Genomic DNA, 19,576 nt, shown 5'->3' on the forward strand with positions numbered 1-19,576 from the left:
GCCTGCCCCAGGCTGAGATCAGGGAGGAGGGGTCCAGGAGTCCCAGCCTCCGGGTCAAAACAGCCTCGGTGAGTGTAAATAAGAAAGAAACATCCATCTGTAGAACCTGCAGAACTCACATGGACTTTGTCTCGCACTAATTGCTAACTATAATGAAGGACGTCATTGGGTAGTCATACCATTGGTGCACACAAGAGTAATGTTTTCAAGATCAGATGGTCACCAACACAAGAAAAGAGGAGGCAGATTTACAATAACTGGCGCATCCCTGCAGATCAGCAGGGAGGTGCTAATTATGTTGCGTGACGTAAGGAACCCCTTGCGCCACCATGGATGCGCTGCATTTACAATGCAAAAAACACAGGTGATGGACAGAATGCAGAACAATGTCATACATTCACCCCAGTACAGAGATCTGGGCCTAAATCCATCGTTTTTTTGCACTCCACACCACCACAGTTCAGACATGGCCATATGCAAATCAGTCTGACCCTGTGCCTCATGGGAACAGTCCAGCCCGAACTGCCAAGCCATGCCTTCCCTGGACCGGAAACAAGCTTCCGAGGTCCGGTTTCTGGCATTCCAGCCGTCTTCAGCCCGGCTTGCTTGAATCCAGTGGTGTGGAGTGCATGGGACTCACGTCTGAGCATACCCATTCCACTCGGGGTGACAAATGCAAAAACCACAGGTGATGGACAGAATGCAGAACAATGTCATACATTCACCCCAGTACAGAGATCTGGGCCCAAATCCATCTTTTTTTGCACTCCACACCACCCCAGTTCAGACATGGCCATATGCAAATCAGTCTGACACTGTGCCTCATGGGAACAGTCCAGCCCGAACTGCCAAGCCATGCCTTCCCTGGACCGGAAACAAGCTTCCGAGGATCGGTTTCTGGCATTCCAGCTGTCTTCAGCCCGGCTTGCTTGAATCCAGTGGTGTGGAGTGCATGGGACTCACGTCTGACTACAGCGCGGCTTTTGACAAAGTGTCTCGGAATACCTTGTGGAGGAAACTGAATAAGTGGGGGATTGGGAGCACTCATTTCTCTGCACAAGAACACATGGGTGCAAATTAAAACCAGCCCAAAGACAGTCTCTTCAAGAATCAGTGTCGCTGACGGGCTAAAGCAAGGGTGCGTTCTTGCCCCTCTCTTGTTCAATCTTTACACAGTCGATCTTGGAACATTTTTAGAGAACAGCAATCTTCTTCCGCCAAAACTGGGCCCTGCTAAAAAGTATTTGCATATATTACAATATGCGGGTGACATTGTAATAATGGACCAAGCCAAATCGGGTCTCCAACGAGCGTTAAGCACACTCCACATATACAACATCTGAGGCACAGGGTCAGACTGATTTGCATATGGCCATGTCTGAACTGGGGTGGTGTGGAGTGCAAAAAAACGATGGATTTTGGCCCAGATCTCTGTACTGGGGTGAATGTATGACATTGTTCTGCATTCTGTCCATCAACTGTGGTTTTTGCATTTACAATGCGGAGCACCCTGGCGCAAGGAGAGACAGATGCGTGACACATCTATCAGCGTATAGGTGACGCAGTGCTGAAGTCGTGTTGCAAGCGCAACGCAACTCCAGCACTGCTCAGGGTCAGCCTATACTTGCTGTGCTGCTTCACCCCTTCCGCCTGCTGCAAGCAGGTGTAAGGTTTTGACGCAGCAGGGACGTAAAAATGACTCAGTGAAATCTTGTAGATTTCACTGCGTCACTTTTACGGGGCTTCCTTGCAACGGAACGCCCACCCTGCATACATTATACCTGAATCAGGTATAATGTAGCACAGGGCTTTACAACGTGACACATCTCACTAGATGTGTCACGTTGTAAATCTGTTGCATAGTGACAATTGGTTTAGGACGCCGCTGCGTCACAGAAGTGACGCAACGGTGTCGTAAAAATGTAGCAAGGGGGCTTGTAAATCTGCCCCATTGTGTCTAGAAAAGACCCTGCATTGATTCAGTACATAAGGTACACCTTTCCTTAAGGTCACGCAGATGGGTCGTAGCGGCCTGCCAGCTCATTAGCCACACATAGGGACCGATGCGCGTTGCAAAAGTCAATGGTCATGAAACTGGAAAAATACCTGGGATGAAAACCTAATAAATGTCTTAAAATGATCGGAAGATGGCTGAGCAAGTGGAAGTAATGCGCTGTCGTCTGTTTCTGAATCCCAGATCCCAAGTGGAGGTTAACATGGACAAAAGAGCGAGAAGCTGAATCCACCCTCTGGCATGTGACAAGTGAAGAGATTTTTAGTGCAAGAATACCCACACTCCAAAACACTTGACTGACCTGGCAAGACATCTGGCAGAGGAAATAGTTTAGCTTGTGAGCTTCACAGGTGGGTTCTAGGCAAAGGGTACCAATGTGCCACCGAATTCATGGAGTCTTTCTCGTCTTGGTCTCTTGTGCTGCGGTCCACGAAAGCGACAACCCAAGAAGACTATCCCAATTTAACAGATTTTAGTCATGGGGCTCTCCCAACAGATCACTTGGATCAGCAGTGCCGAGTCTCTGATCACAGCTCAAGGACATAATAAGGCACCAGATGAAATGATAAGCTGCAGGAGTACGCTCATTTGAATTCTTTTTTATGGTCAAACAACTGTTGGCAAAAGTAGAAGTTGGATAATTCAACTTTTAAAATTCTGACTTGGTTAAAGAAAAGGGAGTAAAATGTCCCCGGTATTTCCTCCCAGCTCGTCTGCTTTATACCCTTTGTGTTTTGAGGCTTAATGTTCTCTTCCCTCAGTGCTAAACGTAGCTATTGCCGAGTTACACAGCACATGGGTGTAAGCAGCGTGGCTGTAGTGAAGTGTGAAACCCCTGCAGACTCTTACTACGTCCTCCACTAGATTCTGAGGGTTCATCAGATTTTTGGTCAGAAGGCTTTAGGTGGTGTGTGCTTGCTTCTAGCTACTTTTATGCAAAAGCTGCCACTCAGAAACACAAGCTAGGTGCAGATCTTGAGACTTTGGGCCTCATTTTGAGGTTGCGGACATGATACCCTGTGAAAAAGTGGCAGATGACCCGTCTGTTGTATCACCAGGGTAAAGACTATAATGCACTTGCAAAACAGCCTGTGATGGAATATTCACCCCACACTTTAAATAAGGCCATATTTGGAATGGTGCTGCAAATTACCATTGTACACAAACCTCTGTGACTGCTTTTGGCAGTTTTTCCATGGCTGCCCCCACTCTATCGTTTGCTTCGGGAGTTTGTTACAAGTTCTAAGTGAGAAGACTCCTTTGGCGGGCCAGGGGTTGGCCAGTTCTGCTTGTTGACGCCTCTGAATCTCAGGCAGGGTTTAGTCCTCCACCGGGGTCAAACAGGACCATATGTAATGCCACTGTGGCATGGTGCAAACACAGAACTTTTTAATTTTCCTCCATGTTTCTCCAATTTGGAAAAAAAGGGAGATTTAGTACTTAATTACTTTCCAATCCCGCCAGGCTAAGCCCGCTAGCACGCCTCATTTATGAAGAGGACTGGTTTGCGGGCGAGCGCCCCATCCTGCGCTCCGCGGAGCTCACACCACTAATGGAAACTCGGCACCTCCGACTGCCCTGGGACCTTCAGAGTGAGTTAATGCCTCCGATATGAAATTTCTAAAGTTTGAAGGCTTCTTTACAAGCCTCAGAAATTGTACCTACATATATATTTTTTTTCCTAAGGTGTGATAAACCTTAAATGAAAAACAGGTGACTGATTAAAAATGAGCTTCTTGTAGTCGCTCCAGCAGGCGGTCTCCTGTAATGGAGCGTAACACTTTACTTCGAGCAGACTGATGTTTATAGGAGGTAACTGCACCAAAAACCTTTATAATTGGTACGAAAAGGCTTGTGGTTCAGTGGAAACACGAGGGATTTTGGACTAGGGTAGTTCTGTACACTGTAATTCAAAAGAAGGAGTGATCAACCTGCCACTTTATTACCTTGAGGATGAGTGGCCACTGTTGTATAAACTCTGCATTGTGTGAATGCAAATGAATATGACGCCAAACACAGCCACAGGCGAATATTAACATTCACGTAGACATGTTTCAGCCACTTGAGAGTTACTAGGTCTTCAATTGGTTGCTGTATTCTTTCCCATGCTGCTCTGATTATTGGAAGGACATGTCAATGAAAGGCTGGCTGTTTCTCACCAAGAAGGCAGGATGGCGTGCACTTCCTACCTGATGAGGGGTTTATGACCCAGAGGTCCATGCCTTGATTTGTCTCGGGGGGGGGGGGGTCCAATAATACCACCATGTTCCAATGTAAAAGCAGTTAGGAAGTGTCAGAAATATTCGGTCAGAGGATACCCCAGTTCACCAAAGAAGGAACAAATTATTGTTTTGGTGTTAATAAGCTTAGATATGTGTTGGGGTGGAACTATTGATGGATTATAAATTTGTATGGACCCTCAATCTGTAGCAGGGAGAGATAGAAGGCAATGTGAGGGTCTTTTGTCGTTCTAGAGTAGCACACAGCACTCAAAGCAGACGCTTTTACTTTGCTGCCAAGAAACCTGTAGATGCTGTTACTGAGGATCTGAAAATAGTCCATTCAGATTTTAAGGCTTTTAAATGTATTCATATTGAAGGCCTCAAAAGAAACCAAATTCATGATGGAAGTCATAAAAACCAAATATGTTTATTTGTAATTATCCAGCCGAGTTGTTCGATGTTTGTTGGAGAAGAAGAAACCACAGCCTTCAGTTCAAAGACTCTTGGAAGGAAATAGCCTAAGAAAGTCCTAGTGCCAGGAAAAAATGTTTTTCGAGGCCCACAAAAACATCTAGTTTTAAAGATAAAGAGGATATGGTAATGGGCAGGGGTTGGGGCGGCTCTTGCTAAGACAATGCTGATAAAACCAAGTTTTACAGATACAAACAAGCTTGGATCAACCCACTCCCGTACACCCGACGTCGCCAGTATTCATAAACAAACTCGGAATGATAGTGATAAAAGCTACATTATTATTATTATTATTATTATTATTATTATTATTATTATTATTATTATTATATTATTATAATTGCATTTATTGAGCGCACAGCTACCCGGAGGTTTCCCGGCGCTAAAGGCAAACAAAAGGTGAGCTAAGTTGAGAAGGAATGAGCACGCATTTTAAGAATTAAAAAGCCAGGTTTAAATTCCTTTATGGAATTTCAGGTAGCAAATTTCAGATCGAAGGGATTGAGGCATGGAATTCCATAGGGAGGGTGCAAGTAGCGCAAACGAGCGACCGCCCATTTTGGCTTTGTTGAAACGAGGGGTCTGAAACTTGTTTTGCGTGGAGGATCTCAGAGTGCGGGAAGGGACATAGTGCTGTACTAAAGAGGACACGTATTTCGGGGCTTTACCAGTTTTAATATGGTGCATTATGCAGAGAGCTTTAAATTTCACTCGGCTCTCAATGCGCAGCCAGTGCAGCTTGCGCAGATGGACGGCGGCCGAGGACCTAGCAGGCAAGTTACAGATAAGGCGAACTGCCATGTTCTGAACCACCTGCAATTTCTTTATGACCTCCTTACAGGCACCCAGGAGCAGAATGTTCCCGTAGTCCATCCGTGAGGTGACAAGGGCCTGGACTACGGTCCTCAGGGTGTCAGCTGGAAGCATCCACGTAATTTTTCTCAGCCACCTTACGATGGTGATGCAGGTGGCTGAGACTTTTACAACATGTTGCTTCATTGACAGCTGGTTGTCAAGAAGGACCCAGAGGTTGCGGGCTGTGGCTGAAGGGGTAGGAATAGGGCCCATCTGATGAGGCCAATGTTGCGGGCCCCACCGACCAATCAATATCAGTGAATATCTATAGTATAGTATAGTATTTTCTTTTGTCCATACAGCGAAGTAGTACGACCATGTGGGAGTACAAGTACATAGAAAATTCATTGAAAATTTAAAAAAGAACGGAAGTCAGATAAAATTATAAAAGAAAACATTTTAACTAAAAAAGCATTGTGATCTGCTAGGAATCAGGTAACTTAACATGGTTGTTCCACATCTTACCTTGGAGGCTTCTTGCCCAAGAATGGATTGCTCTGAAGGAGAGGCGAAGTCCTGTTGCCAGCGGCTAAGAGTTTTCCTGCCAGATGGATCACCCATTCATTCTGTTCATAGGTCTGAGAGGAGGAACACGAAGGAAAAAGAAATGAGAGAGAATGGAGAAGAGAGCAGATACCACAAGTACAAGGCTTGATTTGGGTTAAATTTCTTAACATGATGTCTACTTCTAGCTAGCAAAATTTGCTAATGCCAAAAGCAGAATTAAAGGTCAGAGATGTGAAACACAGTTAACAGAATCAGGAGGGGAAAACTCATCACAAGTCGCTTACATGATAACTAGTAGCTAACAAGTATCGTGGTGTTATCATGGGATGTTGAAAATAATTGGAGAGAATAATGAACTAATCTAAAGTTGAGGAATACATTAAAGAAAATGATGTAGTTTACTTTTTTGCACCACACTTCCAAAACATCACAGGCAATGGGTCCAATTGGACAGTATTCTGGAAAACTGATAATAATAATAATAATCCTGAGCTTATACAGCTCCTGGTTACACTAACCAGTGTGTCCCCGCGCTCGGCAATGGCCCCAGCATCCCACCTTTACAGCTTTTGTGATACCGTCCACATAACTAGTCCCTAGGGAAGAGAAAAACACTAACCAGTGTGTCCCCGCGCTCGGCAATGGCCCCAGCATCCCACCTTTACAGCTTTTGTGATACCGTCCACATAACTAGTCCCTAGGGAAGAGAAAAGTGTTTAATTCCCTCCGGAAAGCCACCTCCGAAGTCTCCACACGGAGCCTGAGGGGTAAGGTATTCCATCTGCGTGCCGCCAGGAAACGGAAGGATCTACCTCCCATTCTGGCCCTTCTGGTTTTGGGAATCTGCATCAAACCAGCACCCTGCGACCGCAGCAGCCGAGTAGGAGTGTACGATGTGAGCAAGTTGCGCAGGAAACAAGGGCCTTTCTCCTGCGCAATCCTATGGCTGACGCACAGAGCTTTAAACTGGAGGCGCTCCCTAATAGGCAACCAGTGAAGAGTCTCCAGAGCTTTTTTAGAGGCGGATCTCTTAGGTGGCATCAGCACCAGTCGGGCGGCAGCATTCTGAATATGCTGTAGTCTCTGAAGACACCTCACATTCGCTCCCAAGTAGACGACATTCCTATAGTCCAGCCTGGAAGTAACCAAGGCATGGACCAGGGCCCTCCTAGCTGACACAGGGAGCAAATCAAGTGTCTTTCTAAGACCACGCAGAATGCCAAAGCAGGTTCTGGCCACACGTCTGGTGTGATACTCGAAGGAGATTTTAGAATCGATCCAGATTCCGAGATTTTTAACTTGATCCTTGGGTACAGGTAGAGGGCCCAATGTTTGAGGCCACCATACCGATGTCCAGACAGACGGAGACTTGCCCACAATCAGCACCTCCGTTTTGTCCCCGTTCAATCTGAGACAATTATCGGACATCCATCCATCCAGCCAAGTCTTGGACACAGGACACAAACCTGCTGGCTGCATGCTCAGCCGGTTGTGTCAAAGCCACAACCAGCTGCGTATCATCAGGGGCCAAGGAGGGTAATTCTGCTCGCAAGGAGGGGGGCAGGCGGGAGGGGGCTCTTGTGCTATAATTGTATCCGTGTACCTGGGGCTTCCATGCTTTAACGCTAGGGAAATGCCCTAGGAGAGTACTGATAACTCGGCTATAGTCTGAGAATACAATAAAAACCCAGCGTTCTTCTACACTTTGCTACTTGGATCACCATTTAACAAAGCTCTGTGAATCTGGAGCTACAAAAGAGGGGACAGGTTCCACATAAAGGGCACATCCTCACACAGTATGAGGCACAAATGAGGGTACAAGTTCTGCAAGCACAACAAATTATCACGATCTAGGGACAAGGAGGGTGCACATTATAAAGCAAGGGTGCATCCCCAGAGGTAGGAGACTTAGAAGGGTGCACATTACCCTTCAAAGGAGCATCCATTCTGGATCCCAGAGTTCAGTATCATAAACTCCAGGAGGGTGATAAGCAGCATAGACAATAAAACACATACATGCTCAAATAACATTTCACACCACAAATGTTCCACCAGTTCCACACATACCATCGATTCCGCTCCAGTCTAATAAGTGCCATGGATGGTAAGTCAAAACTCAGTACATAATTGTGGGATTTCTTTACTGATTCAAGAAGGATCAGCCAGATGCAAATAATGGTGCCAATACATTCTTCTTTTTAACATGCCCTCTCTAGTCCAGTTGTTGTTGTACCATTGCAGAAGCCTGCCCCCACCCAAGCTAGCCCCTGCATTCCTTAACCCCTTCCATGCTCATGACGGAACGGTTCCGTCATGAGCATCGGTTGGCCTGTGCTCATGACGGAACCGTTCCGTCATAGTTCCATAGGCCCAATGGAACGTTCAGCACAGCGCAGGACCGGGTTAATCACGACAGACCCTTTCTCTTTCACTTCCTGCCTTTCCTCTTGTCCCCTCCCCCCTTTCCCCCTCGGGAAGTGGTATCCAGAGGGCGCGACTGGTCAGTGTCTATTGCCCACAGTGGTAGAGTCTCCACACTATTAGTTCATGGCATTACATCAGTTAAGTCACAAGTTGCTTGGACACTAACCACAATGAGATGACTACCGCGACATGACTGAAGCAGCACTAAACATTAGAAATGAACTGGTCATGCTTTATTTTATTTATTTTTTACTACAGTAAGGATAAAGCTCATAGAAGCAGCACGGTACTTCATATAGAAAAAATTCAGATTGCAGACTAAAGGAACTAGGATGTGATTGGGTGTGGGGTAGTTGCGAATATAGGAAGCTCATAGGGTCTCACTGGAGAGTTGATATATAAACTACTACAGAGCAGCAGGATCAATCAGTATGGGAATAATGGGATAGTAATATTAGGCAATGTGAGCTATATTTCGGGGAGCAAAATAAGTCCGTTGTAAGTGGTGGGCAAGTCAATCTGAGGGAGCACATTTATATATCAATTATTCTCAGAAGCAGTAGACCCCGACTTAAGTTGGGGTACCCTTGTGCAAATGATTGACGAGGCATCATTTGGAACTCAATACTGAATTCTAAAGATCTCATCCCTGAGAGTATGCAACAGATCAGACCATCTAGCACAATACTCTTTCATTGTGGTAGGGTGGGCACATAAAAGCACAAATTAAATGATTCAAGAATGTCCATAAAGCAGGGAAACAAGAGGGATTAAACAAAATAAATAAATATAATTCGTAGAAAAAAGAAGTAACTTTCATCAAAAATCAGGGCACAGCTAAAGGGATGTGATACTGTGGAGCAAAGTGAGCTATTTTCGGGCGCCTACCCCAGAGCGTAAATGTTGCTTCATGATGTAAAATTTAAATACTATACCATTTAAAAAAAGAAAAATAAAGTTGAATTAAAATGAGAAAATTGATGACAATAGAACAGTGAGGTAAAACCGAATATATCAGCTGGCTTGCAGCTTGCCCACTAACTCACTACTGGGCTGACTTAAAGGCCCGTGGGCTTTCACGTGCCATCACAATAGCTCCTAGCTAAATGATGCTGTGTACGTTGATTAATATTGTAAATGTCTCTATGACCAATATATTTGGGATGCACCAATCGGAATTTCCACGTGTCGGTGTATTTACATACTACAAGCCAGGGCCCGAGAGACAGAGAAAGTCGTGCGGTTTCGAACTGAACTCCAGGTGTGTGTGCAATTAAAAAATGTTCCGCAGACCAATCGTCGTCTTCAGACAGAGTACTGGGAAACACGTTCGAATGTACAAGAACCGAAGGCCGCCACGTATCGGCAAACGTGATGGCTGAAAGGGCTGTCAGCCACGGCAGGCCTCGGGCCTACTCCCGTCCCCTTGGCGCTGAGAAGTCCTGCCCGCTTCCTCGAGAGTGCAGGGCGCAGGGCACGCCAGGAAACCCTCGGTGAAGTGAAGTGTCGTGTGTCAGGGGCTGATGAGGTGCAAAGCGCTGCTGTCAGGAGCCGCGCCACAGACACCCCCGACGCCGCTCCCGCGCGGCTGTCAGAGGCGCCCGTGTCAGCCTCTTAACCGGTCACCTCTGCTGAACCAGGCGCCGGGCGCGGCTCGCTCGGGCACACCCACCTACGCTGGAAACAGACCTCCTGGACACAGCCAGCGAGGAGTTTTTTTTATCCCAAATTAGACTTTTTTGGAATTAAAATGGATCTAAAGCGGCCAAAAGGAGGGAAAAAACGCGAGGCTCTGAAGACACAGGGATGGGAGTCTGTGAACCAGAACTGGGATTTTCTTCATATATAGATTTTTTTTCACTTAAGTAGAAATTTGGTGCACAAAAACTTCGAGCATCCTGCTCTCAACTTTTAAATGCTGTTGACTTAAAACTGCTAAGTGGTATTATTGCTCGTTCTGTTTATATACCTAGCACCAGCACTGCCCTGCTCCACGGAAAAAGGTCAAAGGCTCACTGCAAATGTCCTAATGTCCTTATGTCGACCCATCCATCCCTTGTCCCCCCTAGTGCCACAAGCACTTGTGCGCCGCTCACTAGCCTGCGGCGCACTTTATAAATATCCATACGTACATACAGATAGATACACACACGAAACAGTTCATTAAACAGATGCCCCGAACTGCATGCTGCGGTCTTTCACGAGCAATTGCTTTCAAAACAATTTTTTTGCAGATATGTGATTTTAATTACATATAATTAGGGCTCCCGGTTTTATGGTATTTATTTTTGGGACATTTCCGTCTGTATTTATCCATATTTATTTTCTGCTAATTTTATCTGTATTTATCCATATTTATTTTCCGTTTTGTGCAAAAATGAAGCTGAAATGAGTATATTTCCACATGTATTTAACCGAGAAATATGCACTCATGCTTGAATGCCTGCCAGTTTTCAATGCTGTGAACACCAGCAGATGATAAATTAATGCACTTACATGAAAATATGCACATTTCTGTATCAACCGGCTGCATATCTACTGCTGTTAAAGCCTCTTTACTAAAATGCATTCTTTTTTAAACCCCATTACCTATCAATCCACACAGCTATTGGCCTTACAGTCATGGCAGACACTATTTAGAATTACTCTAAAAACAACCCAATTTCCGTTTTTATCCACATTTAAAAATAAATACAGACAAGAAAATAAATGTTTTCTGTCTGTATTTATCTGTAAAAACGGAAAACAGGGAGCCTTACATATAATGCACGAAGACGAGTATAATGCTTTTTCTTTTGTTTATTTTCATAGCAGCTAAATCCGAAACAAAGTCTTTTATTTATTTTAATAGCAGCTAAGGCAGAAACAAAGTAATTTCCGTAAACTCTTGCGAAGAAACCAGCCAATGAAAACCAGCTGTAAATATACCATAGAAGACGCAGCTCGTTCTTCAGTGCAATCAACAAGTCCGCTTCCAGGAGTGATGCAAACAAATGCGGCGGAGCTCTAGCACTGCTCTGCTGTGTGTGTGTGTGGCGGCCTTTGAAGCAGGCGTCGCCAGCAGCGACTTCCCCTGGAGGACATAACCAGACCCAAGACTGGGAGCCGCACACAACACACAAGTGGACAACGCAGGGCAGAATGGACACTGGTGAGCAGGGACGAGCCTGCCGCAGGCCCCATCATCGGATGATAAAGTGCAGCTGCACTCTATCCCTTCTTCAGGGATAAAATTAATAACTCAGATTTGTCTGCACGTCCCAGGCTGTTCTAACTTCTCACTGTCAGACATCCCACAGGAGAGTCTGTCTGCTGACAGATGCAGCCCTGATGCTGTGCGACTGCCGAGCAGGGCATCATTGCCGAACCCTCCCAATATTACACAGTCAGCAGTTCCTGTATATACTGTATTTTACATGATAAATGGGTCTGCAGAGAAACGCAGTGACACGGGCCTTCTTTTCACCCTCTCACAGCCTAAACATGGTCTGTGGCAAGGTGTGAGCCTGCAGGGCTGAGCGTGTGAACAGCATAGCTGTCCAATGGCTGCTGGTACCTGAATCCAGGACTGTGGGCCTGACCTCAAAGTGACAAGGAGCAGACCTGTCCATGTCAGACTGCTAGTCCTTCTCTAGGGTAGTGGTGTGATTGGTCTTAACAGAAGTGTCATGGTCAGGGCCGGACTGACTACCGGGCGTTTTGGAATGCTGCTGAGCTGGGGGCTGATTTCACTGCCGTGGGGGCTGATTTTGTACATGGAGAACTGCGTGTGCTTCGAAATAATTAAAGCAAAACAAATTTCGTTTAGTACACGCAGGTCCCCATCAACGAAATCAGCCCCCAGCTGAGCAGCATTCCAAAATGCCCGGTGGCCAGCCCAGCCCTGGTCATGGTGGGTTGTGGCGCTTAGCCCTGGTGTCCTGGGGACTCGGGCGTCACTGCCCCCGATAGCCATCCTACTCCCTGTGAACACCTGCATGTACACACATGAATAACAGTGCAGTCAAAATCAGGAATGTCAAAGAAACCCAATAGGTACGAGTACCTTCAATGGATAGGATACAACCAAAACACAACTGTTCAATTAACCCCTTGCATGCTGCCGCGATTCTGCGCCTGTGCGGCAAAATCGCGAGTGGGCGGGTTCATGACGGCCCCCAGCCGTCATCAGCACACGAGCACCGTAGTGCATGACGGATGGGGGCCATCATCAGCATGCAAGGGGTTAATAGAGAAAGGTGCTTGAATACAAATAGCATTGTGCTCTATGGCGAATCTTGTACTGTGAGTCAAAGGTTGGGTGTCCTCGGCTACATTCTCCAGTATTTTCCGTTTTGATATGTTTACAAGTTTGAGGCGGTGAGAAAAAGGTGCCAGAAAAGAATACTATAATGTATCACGTTGGCTATAATACTTCTACTCTTTGCCATACTTTCTCAGCAGACGGTGTGCAGGGCTAGACATAAGTGTGCCTAGAGAATGATTGCGCAAAGTCTTAGGCGCCACCAAGGCGTACATGATCGGTTTCTTGGTCACTAGCCACGGATCAGATGTAAACCCGTTATTAGCCCACTTCTTTGTGCGGTAAATAGTAAAATCAGATTACTACTGGTCCCGGAGTTGGCCTGCTAGTCAATAATACAAACTTCTAAGGAATAAACAGGCCTGGTGTTCAGTGGATTAATCTGTGCTGCCCTTATGGTCAAAGGCTTGAATCACCTTGCGTACACTCAGTCTTTTTTCTTCCAAAGTGCATAAAGTGAGTACCATTGAGTTGGTTAAGAATACAAAATCTGTTATTAAGTGTCAAGATGCCCCAAGGAGTGAAAGTGTATTTTACAAATACACGCTGTAGGAATTTGGGTTATTGGTTTGGGGGTGGGGTAAATTGCAGTGGTAGCCCCCCCCCCCCCGCATTAGGGCAGAGGAGCTTCACCCCCCCTGCTGCCAGTGCAGCAAAGGTGAAAAATAAAACAGCAATAAAATTAATTACCATTTTATTTATCACTGCTCCCAGCCTGAGCAGTGTTAGTGGGCGGGGCATTGCTGCCGACTGGCAGCAGTGGAGTAATACTCACTCCATAAGTTTCCACTGCGCAAGTCACTTTGGTCGGCTGTCTTACGATGGCCAACCTGACATGCACAATGCAAACCTCTCCAGCAAGCTGTCTTAGACAGCTGGGTGGAGAGCAGGCACAGGCACCCAGAGCCTGCAGGAGCGTCGAGGCAGACAGTTCCAGCCAATCCTGGTGCTGGTCTTAAGCTACTCATCTGTAGCATGAGAGCAGCGTCAGGATTTGGAGAGAGGAGTTGACTAAGGCTACAAGGTGCTGTCGCACTGAAGGCATTCCAGAAGAAAGTACAGTGGGCGAAGAAGTTAGGTAAGTACAATTTTAATTTATTTATGGTCTTTTTGTCTCACGACAGGCACTGTGAGAAATTTGCATTGCCTTGAGCCTCAACTCCCTTTATTACCAGAAATCTGCGAATGAGCCATGATTGGGGTGCAGGCCAGATACAGGGACTAGATTAGTCCGACTGAAAAAGTTACCTTCCTAAAGTCGGACCCGCAGAGTTAAAAACTTCAGGATTTCACAGGAGAAGCTCAACTGATGCCAGACAAGGGTATAGGGCCTGGGGAGGCACCACTTGGAGATCAGGAACACACTCCAGTGGAGGCCAGCAGGGCTCAAACAGGTCCATTTTCAGGTCCATACTGGGTCAGTTGCAGCAGGTAAGCTGGCAAGGTGCAGGGATGTCTCTGGAACTTGTTGTGTCCCTGTAGCTCAGAAAAGGAGGTCAACCAACTGTCCCTTGGAGTCACTATGGTAGTCCTGGGAGCCAGTAGCCAGGCATGCCAGTCCTCTGTGGGTATAAAGTAGGTTGCAAGTAGAATGGCATTCTTGCGGTAGCAGCACCGCAGTATACTGAGTACAAAATAGGCCTCAAGCATCAGGGCAGTACTGAGACCAACGAGGCAGTCTTTCTGGGGGTATTCGGTAGGTTCTTAAGTTAAATGATGAGTTGCTCATGAGGTTCAATATTTATACCTGGTGTCACTCTTTAAAGTTGGGCACATTTCTAGTTCACCCCCACATCAGGTTCTGGAAAGTTCCTTCATTTCCTTTTCTCCCCTGCCCATGCTACAAGAGGTCTAGGGTGAAAGAAAGGCTGATGTCAAGCTCCTTTGCGAGTGTGCTCGAGGCAACCTTTTGAAATGTAAGTGGGGCAGAGAACAGCTTCTCCTCTCCAATACTGACATGATGGCCTTCTCCCGCTACACCTAGGTCCAATTGTTCACAGTCTTAGCCCAATATGCATTCCTGATGGGGGAGCAATTTACTGGCCCAGGCAGCTGGAAACTCCTAGAAGGCCTCAGAAACTGTAGGTCAGGAAAATGACAACTTTCTGAAAGTGGCATTTTCAAAGATGTAATCTAAAATCCAACTTTACCATTAAAGAGGATTTTAATTTACAATGAATTTGAGTCCAAGCACGACACTGCTACCCGCTACCAATCAAAAGTAATCACTTATTAAATGTACTAAGGTAACCCAATATTATCCTATGGGAGAGGTAGGCCTTAGAGTAGTGAAAAACAAATTTAGGAGTTTTTCACTACAAGGACATGGAAAACGTAAAAACACATGTGCTACTTTCTAAATGCAATATACCATGACCTATGGGCTATTTAGGGCCTACTTTAGGGGTGGCTTATATGTATTAAAAGAACAGGTTACTTACCTTTGGTAATGCCTTATCTGGTACATACTCTTATCTAGCCGCAGATTCCTTACCTTAGAATATCCCTAGACCACAAAGCATCAAAGGTACTGCTCAGAAAATCTTCTGGATCCAGTCCGACGCCTGGGGATATTCTTAGGTAAGGAATCTGTAGCTAGAAGTCTCTATCATATAGGATGGTTTAGGTCTGGCAAAAGGTTTATTTTGCCAGGTTGAGTTGGAAGTTTAAAACTGCACTGCAATTGCACACCTGAGACCGGCTTTAAAAGGATACTTTTAGTGGGTGGCACAATGAGTGCTGCTGCCCACTAGTAGCATTTAATTTACAGGTCCTGGGTACACATTGTACCATGCACAACAGACTTACAAGTAAATTAAATGAACCCATCAGGTGTAAGCCTATTGTACTTGCAAAATGCAAAATTCACGAAATTATGAGAATTTCACAACTATAATTTAAATTTCACCAGGGCACACAGGGTACAGGCGAGAAGTCGGCGTCTCAGGGTGAACGTCGATTGCCCTGATAAGACGTTGGGCGCCACTAAAATATGCACAAATCCTCCCGGTGACACCGGGATACATTCAGCAGTGTCTGCACATTGTCTGCTTTCCTTGAAGTTGAAGTTGGGGGAATTTATAGAGCGTGTGTATACCAAAAAGGTTTCATGGCGCTAATACAGTGCGGTACCCAACAGGCAACAATTAGACCTCAAACGCTCTGATGAATAACCAGGTCTTCAAACCTTTGCGGAACTCTGAGTATGATTGAGAGAATCGAAGATTGTCAGGGAGAGCGTTCCCAAACCTGGGAGCCAAAAAGGAAAAACTCGACCCCCCATGTTTCTTCCTGACAAAACGTGGGACAACCAGAAGGTTCTTGGAGGAAGACCATAAATTTCTGGAAGGAGTGTAGGTTAAGAGCCTGGATGCCACATATTGGGGAGCTAAGCCCGCCAATGATTTAAAAATAAGACACCCCAGTTTAAATTGGCATCTGTGGGCAACCGGCAACCAGTGCAGGCCTCAGAAGCAGAAGGGCTTGATAGAATCTGGACCGACTATAAATCAGCCTAGCAGCCTGATTTTGAATGAGCTGAAGTCGGCGTAGTTCGTAAGCAGGGATGCCAATATAGAGAGAATTGGCGTAGTCAACCCGAGAGATGACAAGGGCAAGGAGGATAGACTTAAGAGCATCAATGGTAAAAAACCGGGAAACCCTCCGAATGATACTGAGACATAAGAAACAAGAAGAGACAATCATGCTGATCTGGGTGTGCATCGAAAGGTCATCACTGATTTTAATACCCAAACTTTTCACAGATTTAGCCGCAGAAGGGGCTGGTCCAAGAGAGGAAGGCCAGAAGTTAGAGCACCAGGGGTTGGTTCATGCTCATCCAGTCCTGGATAAAACTCATAGTATTCTGAAAATGGGAAATAGAATCAGGGGAAGAAGAAAGGGTGAATATAAGTTGAAGGTCATCAGCGTAAATAAACACTGTGACCTCCCGGTGACGTAAAGCAAAAATTAGAGGAAAAATATAAAGATTGAAAAGAAGGGGAGAGAGGGCGGAACCCTTGGGGGACCCCACAGGTTACCGCTCGGGAAATAGAAGAAAAGGAGGAGAGCTGGACCGCTTGTTGGCGGTTCTCCAAAAACGAGGAGATCCAACTCAGGGTCACATCCGAAATGCCAGCACATTTGACACGGTGGACCAAAAGAAGATGGTCGACTGTGTCAAAGGCGGCCGATAGATCTAAAAGTATCAGGGCCTGAGTGGATCCATGGTCAGCACTCACTCTCAGATCATCCAAGACCGAGAGGATAACTGATTCTGTAGAGTGGGTAGGACGAAAACCAGCCTGATAGGGATCCAAGTAGTTGGAGGCCTCAATGAAAGAGCTCAGGCAATGAGTGACATATCTCTAACACCTTGCCCAAGAAGGGAAGCAGGGAGATGGGACGAAAATTAGAAGGGATAGTAGGGTCAGCCCCTACCTTCTTCAAAACAGGAACGATCTTAGCTGACTTGAAGAGATTAGGGACTACACCCAAAGCCAAAGATTTATTGAGGAGGGCAAGAGGTGGATCGGAACAAACCGAAAAGATCTCCTGAAGGATGTGTGAAGGGCAACTGTCAGTGGGAGAGCCAGATTTCGTGGAACTCACCAGACTGAGAAACTTCTCAGTCGAAATGGGGGGGGGGGAATGCGTGATAAAATGTGTGCTAGGAGGCGGTAAAGGAGGATCAAAGGAGGAGGAGGGAGAGGATATATGAAGTTTAATTGTAGAAATGTTAGTGAAAAAGTAGTCTTGAAGGGAATCACACAGATCCTGGGACGGGAACGGTTTAGCAGTCACTCGGTCGAGTTTAGACAGACTGTTGAGAATAGAAAAGATTTCCTTAGATTTATTAGGAGAGGATAGAATCAATGCAGAAAAGTATTGGGCTTTAGCGGTGAGAATGTCATTTTTATATTCCCTAAGAGTAGCGGAATAGATCATTTTGTCAGATGGATCGTAGCACCGAAGCCACTTACGCTCTGCCCGCCTAAGCTGGAGTTTCTTAGCTTGTAGAGAGGGAGAGAACCATCTTTGTGCATCATGTGAACGTTTAAGTAGAATTGATCTCCAAGGGACCAACTCGTCACAAGATGAGGTAAGCCAGGCGTTAATAGCCGAAGCCTGGTCATTAAGAGAAGAATCTGAATAGTCCCCATTAAACAGGCTAGAGGAAGAGAGCGAGGCACACAAAGAACTAATGTTAACTTGCCCCCAATTCCTCACTTTAATGTTAGTAGGTAGAGGGGTACTAGCTGTGGGTTTTAATGATAAAGAAAAAGAGACCAAATAATGGTCAGACCACAAACAAGGGAGAACCGAGAGTAAAGAAATATCTACATTAGCCAACCAAATTTGGTCCAAAATGGTGCCAGACTTATGGGTGGGTGACTCAACCAATTGTGTCAAATTCAAGTGAGTAAGTAGATCGGAAAACTCCTTGGAGTGGGAGTCCTCCAGGGGGTCGCCAGGCCAGTAGTTAAAGTCACCTAGGATCACTATACGCGCATTATTTACTGTCAGATTGGCAATAATCTCCCCTACCAAGGTTGAAAAGGCGGGCATAGACTGGGGGGGGGGGGGGGCGGTAAAACAAGACACAAACCAGCGGAGGAGAGACAGACAAAGTCTTCATGACCAAATAGTCTACTGCCGGCCCTCATCTCAGCCGACTCTACTACGGCAGCTCACCTCCTCCGACAACTACAGGCCGTTCAGAACGCCACAGCCAGACTCGTCTTGCTTCTCCCCAGATGAATCCCGATTCAGGGAACTTCACTGGCTCCCTGTACAGAAATGATGCCAGTTCAAGCTTCTGACCCATGCATACAAAGACCTAAACAACTGCAGTCCCACTTACTTTAACCTCTATATGAACTTCCATCAGCTGGGCAGAAACCTCAGCTCCACGTCCCTTTCTCCAACCCTCACCAGCCCCCATCTGACATAGCAGATGCGGATGTCGCTCCTTCTCCTACCTAGCAGCAAAGAAGTGGAACAAGCTACCCTTTCATGTACGGACGCCCCCATCTGTTCCAGAGTTCCTTAAGTCCCTGAAGACCTGGCTATTCGGCTAATCAACTGGACCCTGTCAGCGCCTGGATACCCTCACTGGTGACATGTAGCGCTCTAAAAATCTACTGATTGATTGACTGACTGATTGAATTGGAATTGTCAGATCCAGAAGATACCAGTCAGGCACCCTAGTCTAGGCATTTTCATTACTAGGTTAGGTCGAGATCAAATCAGAGGGGCAGGGGAACTCAGGTACTGCTGCAGGACAGACACTCTGACCTGGAAGGATGTGGATTCCAGCATCCACCAGAAATCTACAGTCTCTCTGGGGGACAGCCCTAGGAATGGCAGGATGCAGGTTGTCACAAGAAGGATAAAGACAACATGCTGGAAACCACTATTATGTGCCGTATTCTCTTGCCCAATGTAGTGTTGTATAGCATTTTAGGACTCTAGTGTAATTTTCCCGATTCATGCCCTTATATAGGTATAAATCACCATGTCCTTATATAGGAATAGAAATCATGACCATATTTAGACATAGCTCATGCAGTACAAATACGGCATGGCTACTTCCACTAGTTCCAAAAATCCACAACGATTTCTTGGAAAACTCGGCTTCAGCAGTTAGGGACTTCCCCTTGCTTGAATATTGATTTGTCCAAGAGCTCATGGAGTTTTCAAAGAACTGAGACTCTTTGATGACGTTAATATGTCCACCTTTATTTCAAACTCGGCGCCTTTAAGGTATAAATATGCCAA

The 19,576-nt window shown here is 46.0% G+C and overlaps 1 protein-coding gene across 1 annotated transcript in view; it reads right to left on the minus strand.

The window, feature by feature from the left end:
- Positions 1–19,576, minus strand: part of LMF1 (lipase maturation factor 1) — a 705,094-nt gene that overhangs the window by 33,336 nt on the left and 652,182 nt on the right. The window contains exon 8 of the mRNA XM_086940536.1: positions 6,028–6,140. Within this exon, the coding sequence (XP_086796662.1) occupies positions 6,028–6,140 (113 nt within the window). The remainder of the gene's footprint in view (positions 1–6,027; positions 6,141–19,576) is intronic.

This window comes from Lissotriton vulgaris, chromosome 10, assembly GCF_964263255.1.
Source record: "Lissotriton vulgaris chromosome 10, aLisVul1.2, whole genome shotgun sequence".
NCBI classification, from domain to species: domain Eukaryota; kingdom Metazoa; phylum Chordata; class Amphibia; order Caudata; family Salamandridae; genus Lissotriton; species Lissotriton vulgaris.